The 12,518-nt window shown below is 42.3% G+C and overlaps 1 protein-coding gene across 1 annotated transcript in view; it reads right to left on the bottom strand.

The window, feature by feature from the left end:
* Positions 1-12,518, bottom strand: part of csmd3b (CUB and Sushi multiple domains 3b) — a 318,096-nt gene that overhangs the window by 105,735 nt on the left and 199,843 nt on the right. The window contains exon 10 of the mRNA XM_047344329.1: positions 2,380-2,501. Within this exon, the coding sequence (XP_047200285.1) occupies positions 2,380-2,501 (122 nt within the window). The remainder of the gene's footprint in view (positions 1-2,379; positions 2,502-12,518) is intronic.

Here is a 12,518-nt window from a genome sequence, read left to right as displayed (position 1 = left end):
TGATATTCCCTTTGATTAAGCTCTTCTCAAAGAATCAAAAAATTTGTCTCTAGTACTTTTTCTCCATTAACTCATACGTCTTGTCAATTTAGTATTTTTAGCCTTAAAAAACTCATAAGACGCTTCATTCAGATTGATTGATTAATGCCATTGACGTCAGAGACATAAAAGCATCTTTGTTTAATCCACCAGCGAGCAGTGACACTCATCTGATGGCAACGCGACAACTCCGACTGCCGCAAAGATGGTAATCCATGAGCGAGATGGAGCTTTACATATTGAAGTTGATTTTCTTTGAGATTAAGCTCTTATGAATGCTCCCTCTTCACAGGTGTCCTGCATGAACACAACAACTTGCCAGGACAGTGGAGAGATGATGGGAGATGGTTTAGTCAAATGAAAGGATTTGTCACTTTTTTGTCATGTTCATCCCTTTCTCTTGCTTTTATATCTTCATCTGGCTCTTTGAATGGACTTGTTATGTGAGTAAGCTTCCACAACGATGCCATTCAAGGTTTCTATAAGTTGGATTTTTGAGTTTTAACGCTCAGATCTTTTTTAATATGCAAGTCAGATATGTTTGTAGATATGTTAATGTAGTCCTGGCCATTCCAAGTCAGTTATGTTGTTGATATGTATGGGACAAATATCCCTGAAAATTTTTGACTGAACCCAACAACACTTGTTAAAGAAGGTGACAAAACTAATCCTGGATCCACCCATGAATTTAAAGGGTTCTTCCCCGGCCCATCCTTTCCGTTGCTTTGGTTTAATCTTGCTAACAAACAAACAAACAAAAACAATGCACAGCAGTGGAAACATAGCCTCCTTAGCAGAGTTAAACATGTGATTCTAAATAGATGTTCACACACTTCAGGTCAGGTACAAATTCAGCGACCCATGAAGAACTCTGCTTTGATGTAGTGCCATGACTGGGCCATGCAGTGTTGTTCATGACATGTATATAATTCATTGTATAATGCATTGTTGTACGTATATGTGATGTATTGATAAAATACATGGAAGTGATTCAGTGCGATTCAGTGGTGCATGACATCCACGATAAAGTACCAAACATTACAATATATAATAAGGTGTCTGTAAGGGATGAAAAAACGACTTGATCTGGTCGTCATTTACAACGTGTTTGGCAATATCCATAATCATTCATAATACAGGCATATTCATTTTCAAATTCTTACACACATCACGCATGAATGCACACACACACACACACACACACACACACACACACACACACACACACACACACACACACACACACACACACACACACACACACACACACACACACACACACACACACACACACACACACACACACACACCAGAGAGAGCATACGGACATTAGCACTGCAGCCTTCAACAGTCACATACACAATGTAGCCTTCAACGGAGAATGTATTGCTCCAGGCCACAAACCTGAGGCCTTGGGGAGTGACAGAGAGAGTTGTGGTCCAGCTATCACTGTGGGGACCTAATTCTGTTGACGCAGTTACGTTATGGGAACTGGTTTTCCTTATGGGGACAAAGAGCAAGTCGCCATAGACATAAATCATACAATTTAAGTTGAAGACGTTTTTTAAGGTTAGAGTAAGGGTTAGGGTTAGTCAAGTGGTTAAAGTAAGTGTGTGTGTGTGTGTGTGTGTGTGTGTGTGTGTGTGTGTGTGTGTGTGTGTGTGTGTGTGTGTGTGTGTAAAAACAGCCCCGGTGTGCATTTCAGCACTCGTGTGTAAATGGTTGCTGTGTGCATGCAACTCTGCGCATGTGTGCATGTGTGCTCCTACGGTGCTGACGCAGGTGTTGCCATTGACGACAGAGCGGTCACAACGGTGACCCTGAGAGGAATAAGGATGCGTCTCCTGAATACCAATCAGATCTCTCCTGGGACGTGAAGCGACCAATCACAGCCGTCTAACTGACCTCCAGCCTATCGTTCTGCTCTTCGAACGGGATTAACCAATCACGTAGAATTAGATGCTGATGTGCCCTGACTAGCATAACATTTTCAGTAAGATCCGACATGAATTATTATAAACACATTTCAGTTATGTAAAAATGTGGCAAAATTTGCTGTGCTGTGTTATAAATTAAAATAGATCGAATGCATGAAATTCAGGGAGTAAACTGTGGGAGCTCGTTCAGGAAGTTTACCTTCACTCCCTACTTTTTCAGATGTTGTCATCTTCTTTGAATTCAGCCTTTGTATCTCTGCAGAGCGCAACTTGACAACGGGCTGTTTTCAGTTAATAAATAGTTTAAATGTTCATATTGCATTCAAATTCAAAACAGTTTGAATTTGAGTTTGTTTGACAGACGGAGACAAAGAGACGAAAGGGAGAGAGGATTGAGATTTACCTTGTTGGGATTGGAGGCGGTAATTATCCACACACACTGCGCGTTGCTCTCGTATTGAATCGGGAAGTTTGGAGATGTAAATGTTCCTGAAGGACCTTGAAGATTGCTGCCGCACGTCTTCACTGTGAACGGAGAGAAGGAATAAGGTCATTGTTGAAGCAGCGACTGTAGAATTAGCGGAAGCATTAGCAACAGCAATTGTGCTCAGTCGAGTCACAGCGCGACAATTAAAAGTGACACTTAAGTGAGGCTGAGAGCTGCAAAACAAAGAGAAAAGAAGAGAGGAGGAGAGGAAAGAGGAACAGAAGGTCAGATATATGATATTGATACTGTCAGCAACATCTCCCTGGATAGAAGTACTTAATTGGAAGCTATTGGCTTTGAAATACCACAGGATTAGCCAGAGTTACAGCATTGACTGATAAAGACGCTCACCAGCAATTTACTCTCAGAATCTATTGAAAGTCAACTTCTGTCGACCGGCTGGGTAATAATTACATTCCATCTTTAAAAGAGGTACAACAATCCACACTGTGAGATGAATATCATGTTCAAAAAGTGGAAAAAAAGGTAAAGCTGGACATTGAAAGGCAAAAAAATCAAATAAAACAGGTTTTGTATGTCTGAAGCTAAAACTTGAATCCTTGCAGAACTTTTCTCTTCAACACACTTTCAGAGTTTCGAATTTGTCACCTTTCTCCAGCTGCATCGGTTTGTTCACCAGGTTAGAAACCTTGTAAGTCATGATCTGTAAACTGGTGCACGTCCGTAGGAAATAAAAGTTATGAAATGGTGAAACTTGAGTTTTTAAAAGGGCAAATCTTTACTTTTGAAACATAGCAGACATAGAACTGCTCTCCTATTGCAGTGTATGGACCACGCCCCAACTATATGTGATTAAAATGTTTGAACGGAAATTGATGTATGGGATGTTCAGGAGAACTGAATGGACGTTGAGTGAAGGGCTTGAGATTTGTCTCATTGGCTTATCTGGGAGGAGGCACTGTTGTCAGGGCAGAAAGAGACTGAGCGTGGGGGTTCTGTCTCAGGCATCATTCTACCTGTGCTTATTACAGAACCCCCCCAGAGTTATGAGAAGATGAAGGAATGCAGGAAGGGATGAGAGAAGGAAGATTGATGGGTGTGGGTAGGGTTGACCCTTTTCTTCTTTTCTCTTTTCCAAGGTAAGGCCCAATTCATGCTTCTGCTTCGAAGTTATGCCGTAGACTACTTGTAGACGGGTACCCTAGGCAGATCCCCAAGCTGTACCCTGACCTGCACCTCCCCAAAAATGTAACTACGTGTCGAGGCGACATTGACGCAAGAGCTGTGATTTGTCTGCTTGGTAGCATCGCCTTTTTGAATTGGATTGAAGGAGCAAACACGGACGACGTCTGTGTTTTCTTCGTTGCAGTTCTTTCAGAAAAAGTAATTGCTCTTCAACATCTATCAGCTCCAACTCCAAAATGATCCACTTAGTAACATTCACCAGAGAATTGGTAAATAAGCGGACCAGAAACCCGGAAGACACTTAACACCAGCATAGCAACAGTACCCCCACTATCATTTCGGCAGTGTAATTGCAGCGTGATTCAAACACACACCTAAGCACAACTATTAATGCTCAGCCCCGTGCGTAGGCTATGTGCGTAGGCTATGTGCGTATCTACGGCGTAGCTTCGACACAAAAGCATGAAACGGCCTTAAGGGAAAGGGTGAATAGAATAATCTGAGACAAACGGAGCGTGATGGGTTTACCATTTAGGTTTGACAGGTGATTAGAGGTAAGGTTGAAGCGTGGCCCTGCTCCCGAGGCTACTCTTCAGAGATTTGCCCGTATGTTTGTGAACCTGCAAATCACATGATATTTGGCAGCTTCGCACCACAGCTGGGTTTTGAAAACATCACGGAGGCAGGGATACAGAACAACTGTCTGCATGTATGACAACGTGGTTTGAGTGGAGATTCTCTACGTGAAACCATGGAAGAATAATACTGTATGTCAACACTTGTGCTGGAAAGTCAAACACTAATACTGAAATTACACTCAGCGGGGTGTTGAAAACGACACATGCTAGTTGTTCGATAAACCAACTAAGCCTTTATTAGGCCGTGTGCTCTGACTGGATGTGATAGAGAAACCTGCTCGTCTGTCCTTGGGTCGTCCTGTTAAGAGTTGGGAGGTAATTTTCTGGTTGATTTGAGGCAGCGTTTGTTCCTTAATTAGTTTGTTCAGTGGCAGGGCCAAGGAACACGTACAGTTAACACACACAAACACACGAGCACATGAGCATGAACGCTTACACGGCCCCCGTTTCACACAACGTGCACATTCAGTCACACACAGATTGGCACGCAACCGCACGATAAAGACACAAACACGCTTGCACACGCACACCATTATCTGTGTCATGTGTGCAAATACATAAGGGGACACGAGGGATTGTGCATCCAAACATATTCATAGATAATTCATAGAAAAACATGCACCACCTGTCAAACACACACGGTCAGAATAAAGGTCAGGGACAAGTAAGATAATTCTGTTTGTGTGTTTCGTTGTGTGCATAATGGGGCATATCTGTGAGGTGCTGTGAGAAAGTGTCAGAACAAGACACCTTAGAGACACGTTATATCTCCTCTGTCTGTGTTTCCCTCTCCCCCCCCCCACCCCCTTTGACTGAACATATTTGATTCTTGCGTCTCTAATTTTTAATACATCTTCCAATGACCTTCTCTTGTGTTAAACTCACTGCAATTCCTACACTGATAGATACACAAAGATGAAGTGTGTGTGTGTGTGTGTGTGTGTGTGTGTGTGTGTGTGTGTGTGTGTGTGTGTGCTTGAGTTGCACATGAGTAGTGATTTATCTGCATGTCTCAAAATGAGCGTGTGTGCATCGTCTTGGCAACAACGTGTGTGTGTGTGTGTGTGTGTGTGTGTGTGTGTGTGTGTGTGTGTGTGTGTGTGTGTGTGTGTGTGTGTGCGTGCGTGCGGGTGTGTACGTTGACAGCTCAATCAGCGTGCCCTGAACGAATGGCCGGCCCCATCGCCGCGCCAACAGCAGTACGGGCACGGTGTTGCTATAGCGATAGTGCGGGGAGAGTTATCACCAGAATTACCGGAGGAGCTAACATCCCATAATTTATATTAAACTCCATCCGTCTCTCGGGCTGCGTCCGTCCGTCTCTCGCTCCATCTTTCTCTCAGCGCTTCTCATTCCCACCGTCTCTGTGCCGCTGTCAGCCATTGTCTGTAGTTCATGATTCACATCTCGCTCCTTCTCTCTGTGTCTTTTGTACTTTTTTATTGTTATAACCATTTATTACAAATTCTAATCTTTATCATAATACTATATGTCTCTGCATAATTGCAAATTCAACTTCTAGAGCTTTCATGACATTTCACTGCCGGTACCTAAATCATCGTTAATTGATTAGTTTTATCATTGATGACAGCTCAACAAGCAACAATCTCTATGATTAATATTAAAACAGTATCATCTCATAAAGAAGCCATGATGAATAATATGCTGTCGGCAAACAGTTACTTATTTACACATCCCACAGACACACAGTAATTTACATTAATTTGCTGTCGTGTATCTGGTTGCCTCAATGTACCTTAAGTCAATCTGTTGATGCTTCTTTAAGCTCTGTTTCTGTCTCTATCAATGCCTCATGGGTCTTTAGTGGCTAAATGCTTCGCTCTATGTTCACAAGCGAGTCGATAACTTCTTTCTTTTCTGCCATCTTGCCCTGGGCAGGTAGTCAGAGCCCTTTGCCAAAAAAAGTCTGTTTCCCGTGTGGTCGGAGACAACAGAGTTTGCCGGCCAAGTAAATAAATAAATAAAGCCATGAGTGAAAGAGCTGTATAGAGCTGGGGTAATAATCCCCTGTAGGTTTGACACAAAGGCATAAAAATCATTCATCTCACAATTGTTTTGGCCCAGATTCGGCCCACACCAAACAGTGTCATCCGGCACACACATCCTGCATGGAATGATGGTCGGCCCGCTCCTGTTTGCCAGATCTGGGCGGCAAGTGAGCCATTGCCATATCACACATCAACCAGAAAGGTGCCAAAGGTAGCCTGAATTTGTTTTGTGCAATTTGGGGCCATATTCTCCATTTACCACATGGGCCACATTAGGTCCAAATCCGGATTACATCTCGCCTAGAGCACCGCGTGTTTGACAAAACTCAACATGTTTTACAATTGGGCCACTTTAGGATCACATCCATTTTGTCCGGGCCACACGACGCCAGAAGTGCCGCATCTTGCCTGATTCACATGCTATCGAGGGGTAAAAGGACAGTGTGCAGATTTACTTGTTTCCATCATGCTTGTCTCCCGCTCTCCGACAGCCCGTCTGTCACCCTGTGTAACTTTGCCACTGTGACTCCTTCTCATCGTTATTTATGCTGGCACAGTATAGAGGGCTCCAAGCCAAAAAGAGGCCACACTAATGATTGAGGTGATAATGAATACGAGATTAAATTAAAAAAGTTTGATGAGGTCTATCTGGTACTAAAAGCATATTGTTGGAATCATGAGCAAGATTAAGTTGAACGCTTTAGGCCGGGGCTACAGAGAGAGAGAGAGAGATAATGTGTGTGTGTGTGTGTGTGTGTGTGTGTGTGTGTGTGTGTGTGTGACAACATATCCTCTTTTGAGTTTATATATTCCGATCAACTCAATTCCCTCAGGATTCGCACTTTCTCTCTATCGCATTCACTCAAACACGCTTACCCACATAAACCATTGGGAGGCGGCCCAAAATTAAACGATGTTCCAGGCAAGGATCACTTTGCCAAATCCTGTAGCTGCAGCTCCAATGCCCTTGCTCGCTGTTCTCCAAAGTTTTGTTTTATGGCTTCGGAGCATAACTGACACGCCCCATAAGTACGGGGAAGGTTCCTTTGAGAAATGTTTTCGAGTATGCATTTTTATCACCGTTTCGGCTTCACTGTGTCCTGACTTGGTTCTCCGCTCTAGCATAGCGTAAACTCATAAGTGTCTCCTTCAATCTGATATCGGCCCGAGACGCAGACGTCCATAACTCTGCTGGTGCTTTCTCAGCAGGACGGCCTTTGTGGTTAGTGAGCCACCCACCCTCCGGCGGAAGGCTCACGGCCACTCATCCATACAGTCATGGCTGCTGAAGCATACCAAGGACAGTTAGCCACTACATGTACCCAACCATACAGAGACCATGACGTGAACTGTCTGGTTTGGTAGATAACACACAATAGAGAAATACAATGGAATCATACACATTAATTTTTAAGGACACAATTTATGGGCTTGGAAACTGGAGCAGCAATGTTTTTCTTGGAACTGATAAATATTTGGTTTCAGTACTAGTTTGGAAAATAGCCAACTTTTCATGATACCAAGATTTAGTCAACTATCTATTACATTCATACTGTTTTATTTATTTGCCTTGTATCTAGTAAAGTACATTATAAAACACCATAACCATTTTACGACATGGACTCCGAAGGGCGTCAGCACCATTGGTCAAGACTTTCCTGAGTTTGCATTGTACAGATGATCAAAGCAGCAGCAGATTCTCCACTCAGACATGTTCAAAACAACACATAAATGTCTGGAGGGTTCAGGTGAGGTGGTGCAGCACGCAGGAGGTAACGTACATTATGTTGTGGAGATCACGTAATTAGATTACAGCACATTGAAATTGACAGCGACATCTTTGTTGTTGTCTTCTACGTGAACGACACCGCTTTGTCATCCTGAGGTGTTTATATTGGGTTTTATTTGTTTGTGTCTTTTGCATCTGTCACGTGTTAGAAACATCATCAACACACACACACACACGCCCTCACTTACGATGAATCCTGTGGAGCATCTCCTGCAGTTTGCTCACATGAGCTCATTCAGACATTGTTCTGAGTTTTTTAATAGGAGTCTGGCCGGAGAAGCTCTGCACAAAGTCTGAATGTCAGGAGATTATCAGTGCATGTCTGAAAGATGGCTGTGTCACTGTGTATAATCTACAAGTCCATCACAAAATGCCCAGGAGCTAAGAACAGTGTGATTTTTAAAGAATGGTTAATTGCTCAAAAAGGTTATTTCTCTATTAAATAAACTTCTTCATTGAATTAAATTAAAACTGGAAGAACAATCCTCATAAACGGAAAGTTATCTTTAAAGTAACTTTGACAAGAAGGGTGTGTAACCAATGTGACAGGTAAACTAAAATCAAATCCTCGGAATCCTCGTGTTGACAGTAAGTATTAGAGGGCACTTTCTCTCTTTCTGTCTTCTGGGTTCATGTTCACTTTAAATCACAGGTTCCTCCCTGTCTGGGTTATATTGTTTCAGTTCATGGTATGAACAAGAGCAGCGAATTTGAGTTTACATGAAAAATTGAAAACTAATAAACAAATCTGTATTATTTGTTGTGAAAACTTTATTTGAAATTGAATATGATCACCCTGAGGCTTAGATCATGTTCTTGATTTGGTTTTGCAGGAAGTCCGAACAGGCTGTTTTAAGAGGCTGCCTGCAGGAGCAGACAGATTGACCAATGGACAAAGAGGATGATTGATGACATCATTAAGCTGGCACACAGTGTTCCGATGGCCCTCGCTCTGGTTAGAGCTTTAATGGGTACACACACACACACCCCTGCACACACAGACACACAGACACAGACACATACACACACACACATACACACACACAATCACATGTGGAGAGACAGTCATTGAGTGTCAAGTTCCTGTCCAATCTTTCTCCTCATTGTTTATTTTTTAAATCAACACGTGTGTGTCTTTGTTTGTTAGTGTATGTGTGCATCAGGCTGACATATAGCACCCTTTGTAAGCAGATGAACTGAACGCCACTGGAGTTCACACACACACATGCACGCGCATAGAGAGAGAGAGAGAGAGAGAGAGAGAGAGAGAGAGAGAGAGAGAGAGAGAGAGAGAGAGAGAGAGACAGAGAGTTGGCTCAGTGGCCTTGCCATCTGTCCATTAATCAAGGTGCCACATGGGCTCTCTCTCTCAGTGTGTGTTGTGAATGTGTGTGTGTGTGTGTGTGTGTGTGTGTGTGTGTGTGTGTGTGTGTGTGTGTGTGTGTGTGCGTCTCAGTGCTAGTGGAAGTGCATAGAAGGACACTGTCGTTTGATTTTGTTGTTTAATATTATAAAGTTTTTTAATCCTTTTAATGTACAGAGAAGCGATTACCACTCTGTCACTCTCCCTGACATTAATTTTTAAGTATCTCTCTCTCTTTTTATTGCTCTGCTGTTCTTATAAAAAAGGCCAAATCCTCCAGTTACATCGGGTTATTTTCCCTCTGATGTTCAAAAAGACACATTTAGCTGTGTTTAAGTGTTTTGACAGAAGTGACCCTTTAATAAGTCCGCTGGCTTGATGCTTCCTGACAGATTGCCTCTCTCAATGTTATTCATGAGTTTACTATTTAGCTATTGGCTAGTCTGGATGTAAAGGTCATATCTGAATTGTGTTCAGCTAGAAACAGCCTCCGTCTCATTCCACTTTGGTTCAACAGGATGAAACTAAGTGGGCTAAATAAGGACACTGTACTTGAGAGAACACGGCGTGTTCTCACTGAAGATCAAATGTAGTAATCGCACACAGTTATGGCTGCTCAGCTCCTCCGCTCTGGTTTACCTGTTGAACTCCTTCCAAAAATGTTATTTATTTTCACTGGGATCAAGTGCGCACTTTTTTTCTGTTTGGGTAATTTCATGGACCTAACTAAGCACGCTTGTGCCAAAGTGGACGGAGCGGTGCGGATCAGTTTGTGTTTGTGCAGATGCAGCACTTTTTTTTTGTGTTGGCCTACACATTCTGGAATTAAATTACACTGGCATTTCCACCAGCTCACTCCACCTCTTCAAACATTAAAAAATAGGCACTCAGCCTTTTGTGTTTTTCTATTGAAAGCCTCACAGGTTCTATTTGAAATCCCTTTGATGAGCATACATATAGTACAACCTGAGATCTTCTGTGGTCCTACAACTTAATGTAGCTTAACTGACGGATGCGTCTCTCAGAATTATGCATGAACTGGATATTCAGTGTCTTTGTATATTCAAATTATAGAATCTAATGAGGTTTTGGAAGCATTTCTATAATCATTGTTCTTTCTTCGAGGCCAGAAAGAGCTTATTCAGAAGATGAGATGACTGGCCATGACTGAAGCCCACCATCACCACCGCCTGCCGAGTCCACGGCCCCCCCACTAACAATGAAAGCCTGCTCCAGCTCCCCTTTGAGAATGTGCTGTGTTTGCCAAGCACCTCTTTTGACTAAAAGTGCGACTATGCATGGGTCGCACATGAACTTGCCTTCAGTGTTATACAGCCTGACGTATCAGAAAATCTCTGCACATCTCGATCGGATGCCTACACGCTGATAATATTATACTCTGCTTGCTGACTGGTAGAAAAAGGAGACTTATAATTAATGATACGATCCACAGACCAAGAGCAAAGTTGATTCTACTCACAGTCTATTAGCATCAGACTGGCCCTTCTCTCCTGCCTCTGGGGTATTTTTATTTTCAGTATTTCAATATTGGCTTTTTATCCCTAAGAGAAAAAACTGGATTTTGTGACTAGGTTTACAAATAGAGGAGTAGTCTCTGTACTCTGTGTTTCAGCTGAGCCACTGCCACCGAAACAACCAATTCTCCAGCTTTAAATGTATATTTGCAATGTTTTTCTTTTCAATTTCTTTTTTTTTTTTTTTGGAGTGACTCCGGCATACAGCTCAAATAAAGTCTCAGCACTGTTTGTCAGAAACATGATTCCAGTGTTGCATGTGTCTTGTCCTTCAAACAACCTCCACATGGTTGTTCTGGGATTCATGGGATTTTTGTTTGGGGAGATGCAGGTGTTTCTGTTTCACCAAAGGAAAACTGTGATACACTGAATAACAATGACACAGAGCAGTACTTGCATGAGTAGTTAACAGAAGTGGTGTTTTCTTTTTCAACAATATGATTGTATTGTATAGACCATGTACAATCATAAATCCCATTGTAAGAATTCATACAGTTTGGGCTTTAGGTCATGAAGTGTGGACATTGAATATGAATAGTTGTTCCTACATATTGCCTTTTAGCACATCATAGCAAAGACTCATAGTTCATAATTGGGAAACAAGAGCCTTTATTCTGAAATGCTTAGAATGAACATCTGTCCTGAGAGATCCGATCACAAGCGGTGAGCGTAAAGTTCATCTGTTCACACCTGGTATTAAAATGCTTCCTGAATATCTACCCTGTGACCACTTGTTATCAGATCTCACTTCCTCGCTCTCTAAGCAAAAAATCTCGACTGACATTTGTGTTCGCGGAGACCAAGTGATGTTGTTTCTACCCAGTTTGAGTTTACAGATGTGTCCAATGACAGTGTTTTTTAGTGTGTGGGAGAGAGATAGAAAGAGCGAGAAGAGTCAGGAGGGACTGAATGAATGACTGACTGAATGCTCAGCTCAGCTATGACGAAATATTCTACCAATTTAAGCCAATTTAAGAAAAGTATCAATCGATGTGTGATTGCCACTAAAAATCGTCCGAGTGATCAAATCACCCAGGACGGATATTAACACCAGGTCTGAACAGGGTCATGACTTAATTATACGGTTGATGGGAGTAGTCGTATTTCTGTCTTCTTAAGTTTAAAAGAGTTTAACAATGCTCACCTATGACTCATACCTCATGATGGCTGTGAGAAAGTCGCCCACACACGTTTCCCTTCCTACATCCCTTCTCACTGGGACTAATGACACTATTTTTCAGATATAGAGGTCATTCTTTTCAACCATTCACTGCTTCGAGGGACAACATCAGTGGATGTAATGTCATTAGAAATCGCCCGTTGGCGACGACACATGCAGGTAAATGCAAGACTTGATTGGCTTAATGTCAATGGCTATATGTAATTGCTCGTTATAAAGTATTTAGCGATGATGAACATCCGAGAGCCAGGGAACAATCTTAAAGAGCCAATCAAAAGTTATCAGCGCTATAATAGCTCTAATAATGAGTTGGATAATAAGGTTGATTGGCAGGGACCAATCAGGGCTCAAATGAGACAGTCATGTCCTAATTGTATTGTCCAGGTTGTGTCCTT

This window comes from Hippoglossus stenolepis, chromosome 17, assembly GCF_022539355.2.
Source record: "Hippoglossus stenolepis isolate QCI-W04-F060 chromosome 17, HSTE1.2, whole genome shotgun sequence".
In the NCBI taxonomy this organism is placed as follows: Eukaryota; Metazoa; Chordata; class Actinopteri; order Pleuronectiformes; family Pleuronectidae; genus Hippoglossus; species Hippoglossus stenolepis.
Note: the sequence above shows the minus strand (reverse complement) of the source record. Positions and strands in the feature narration are given on the sequence as shown.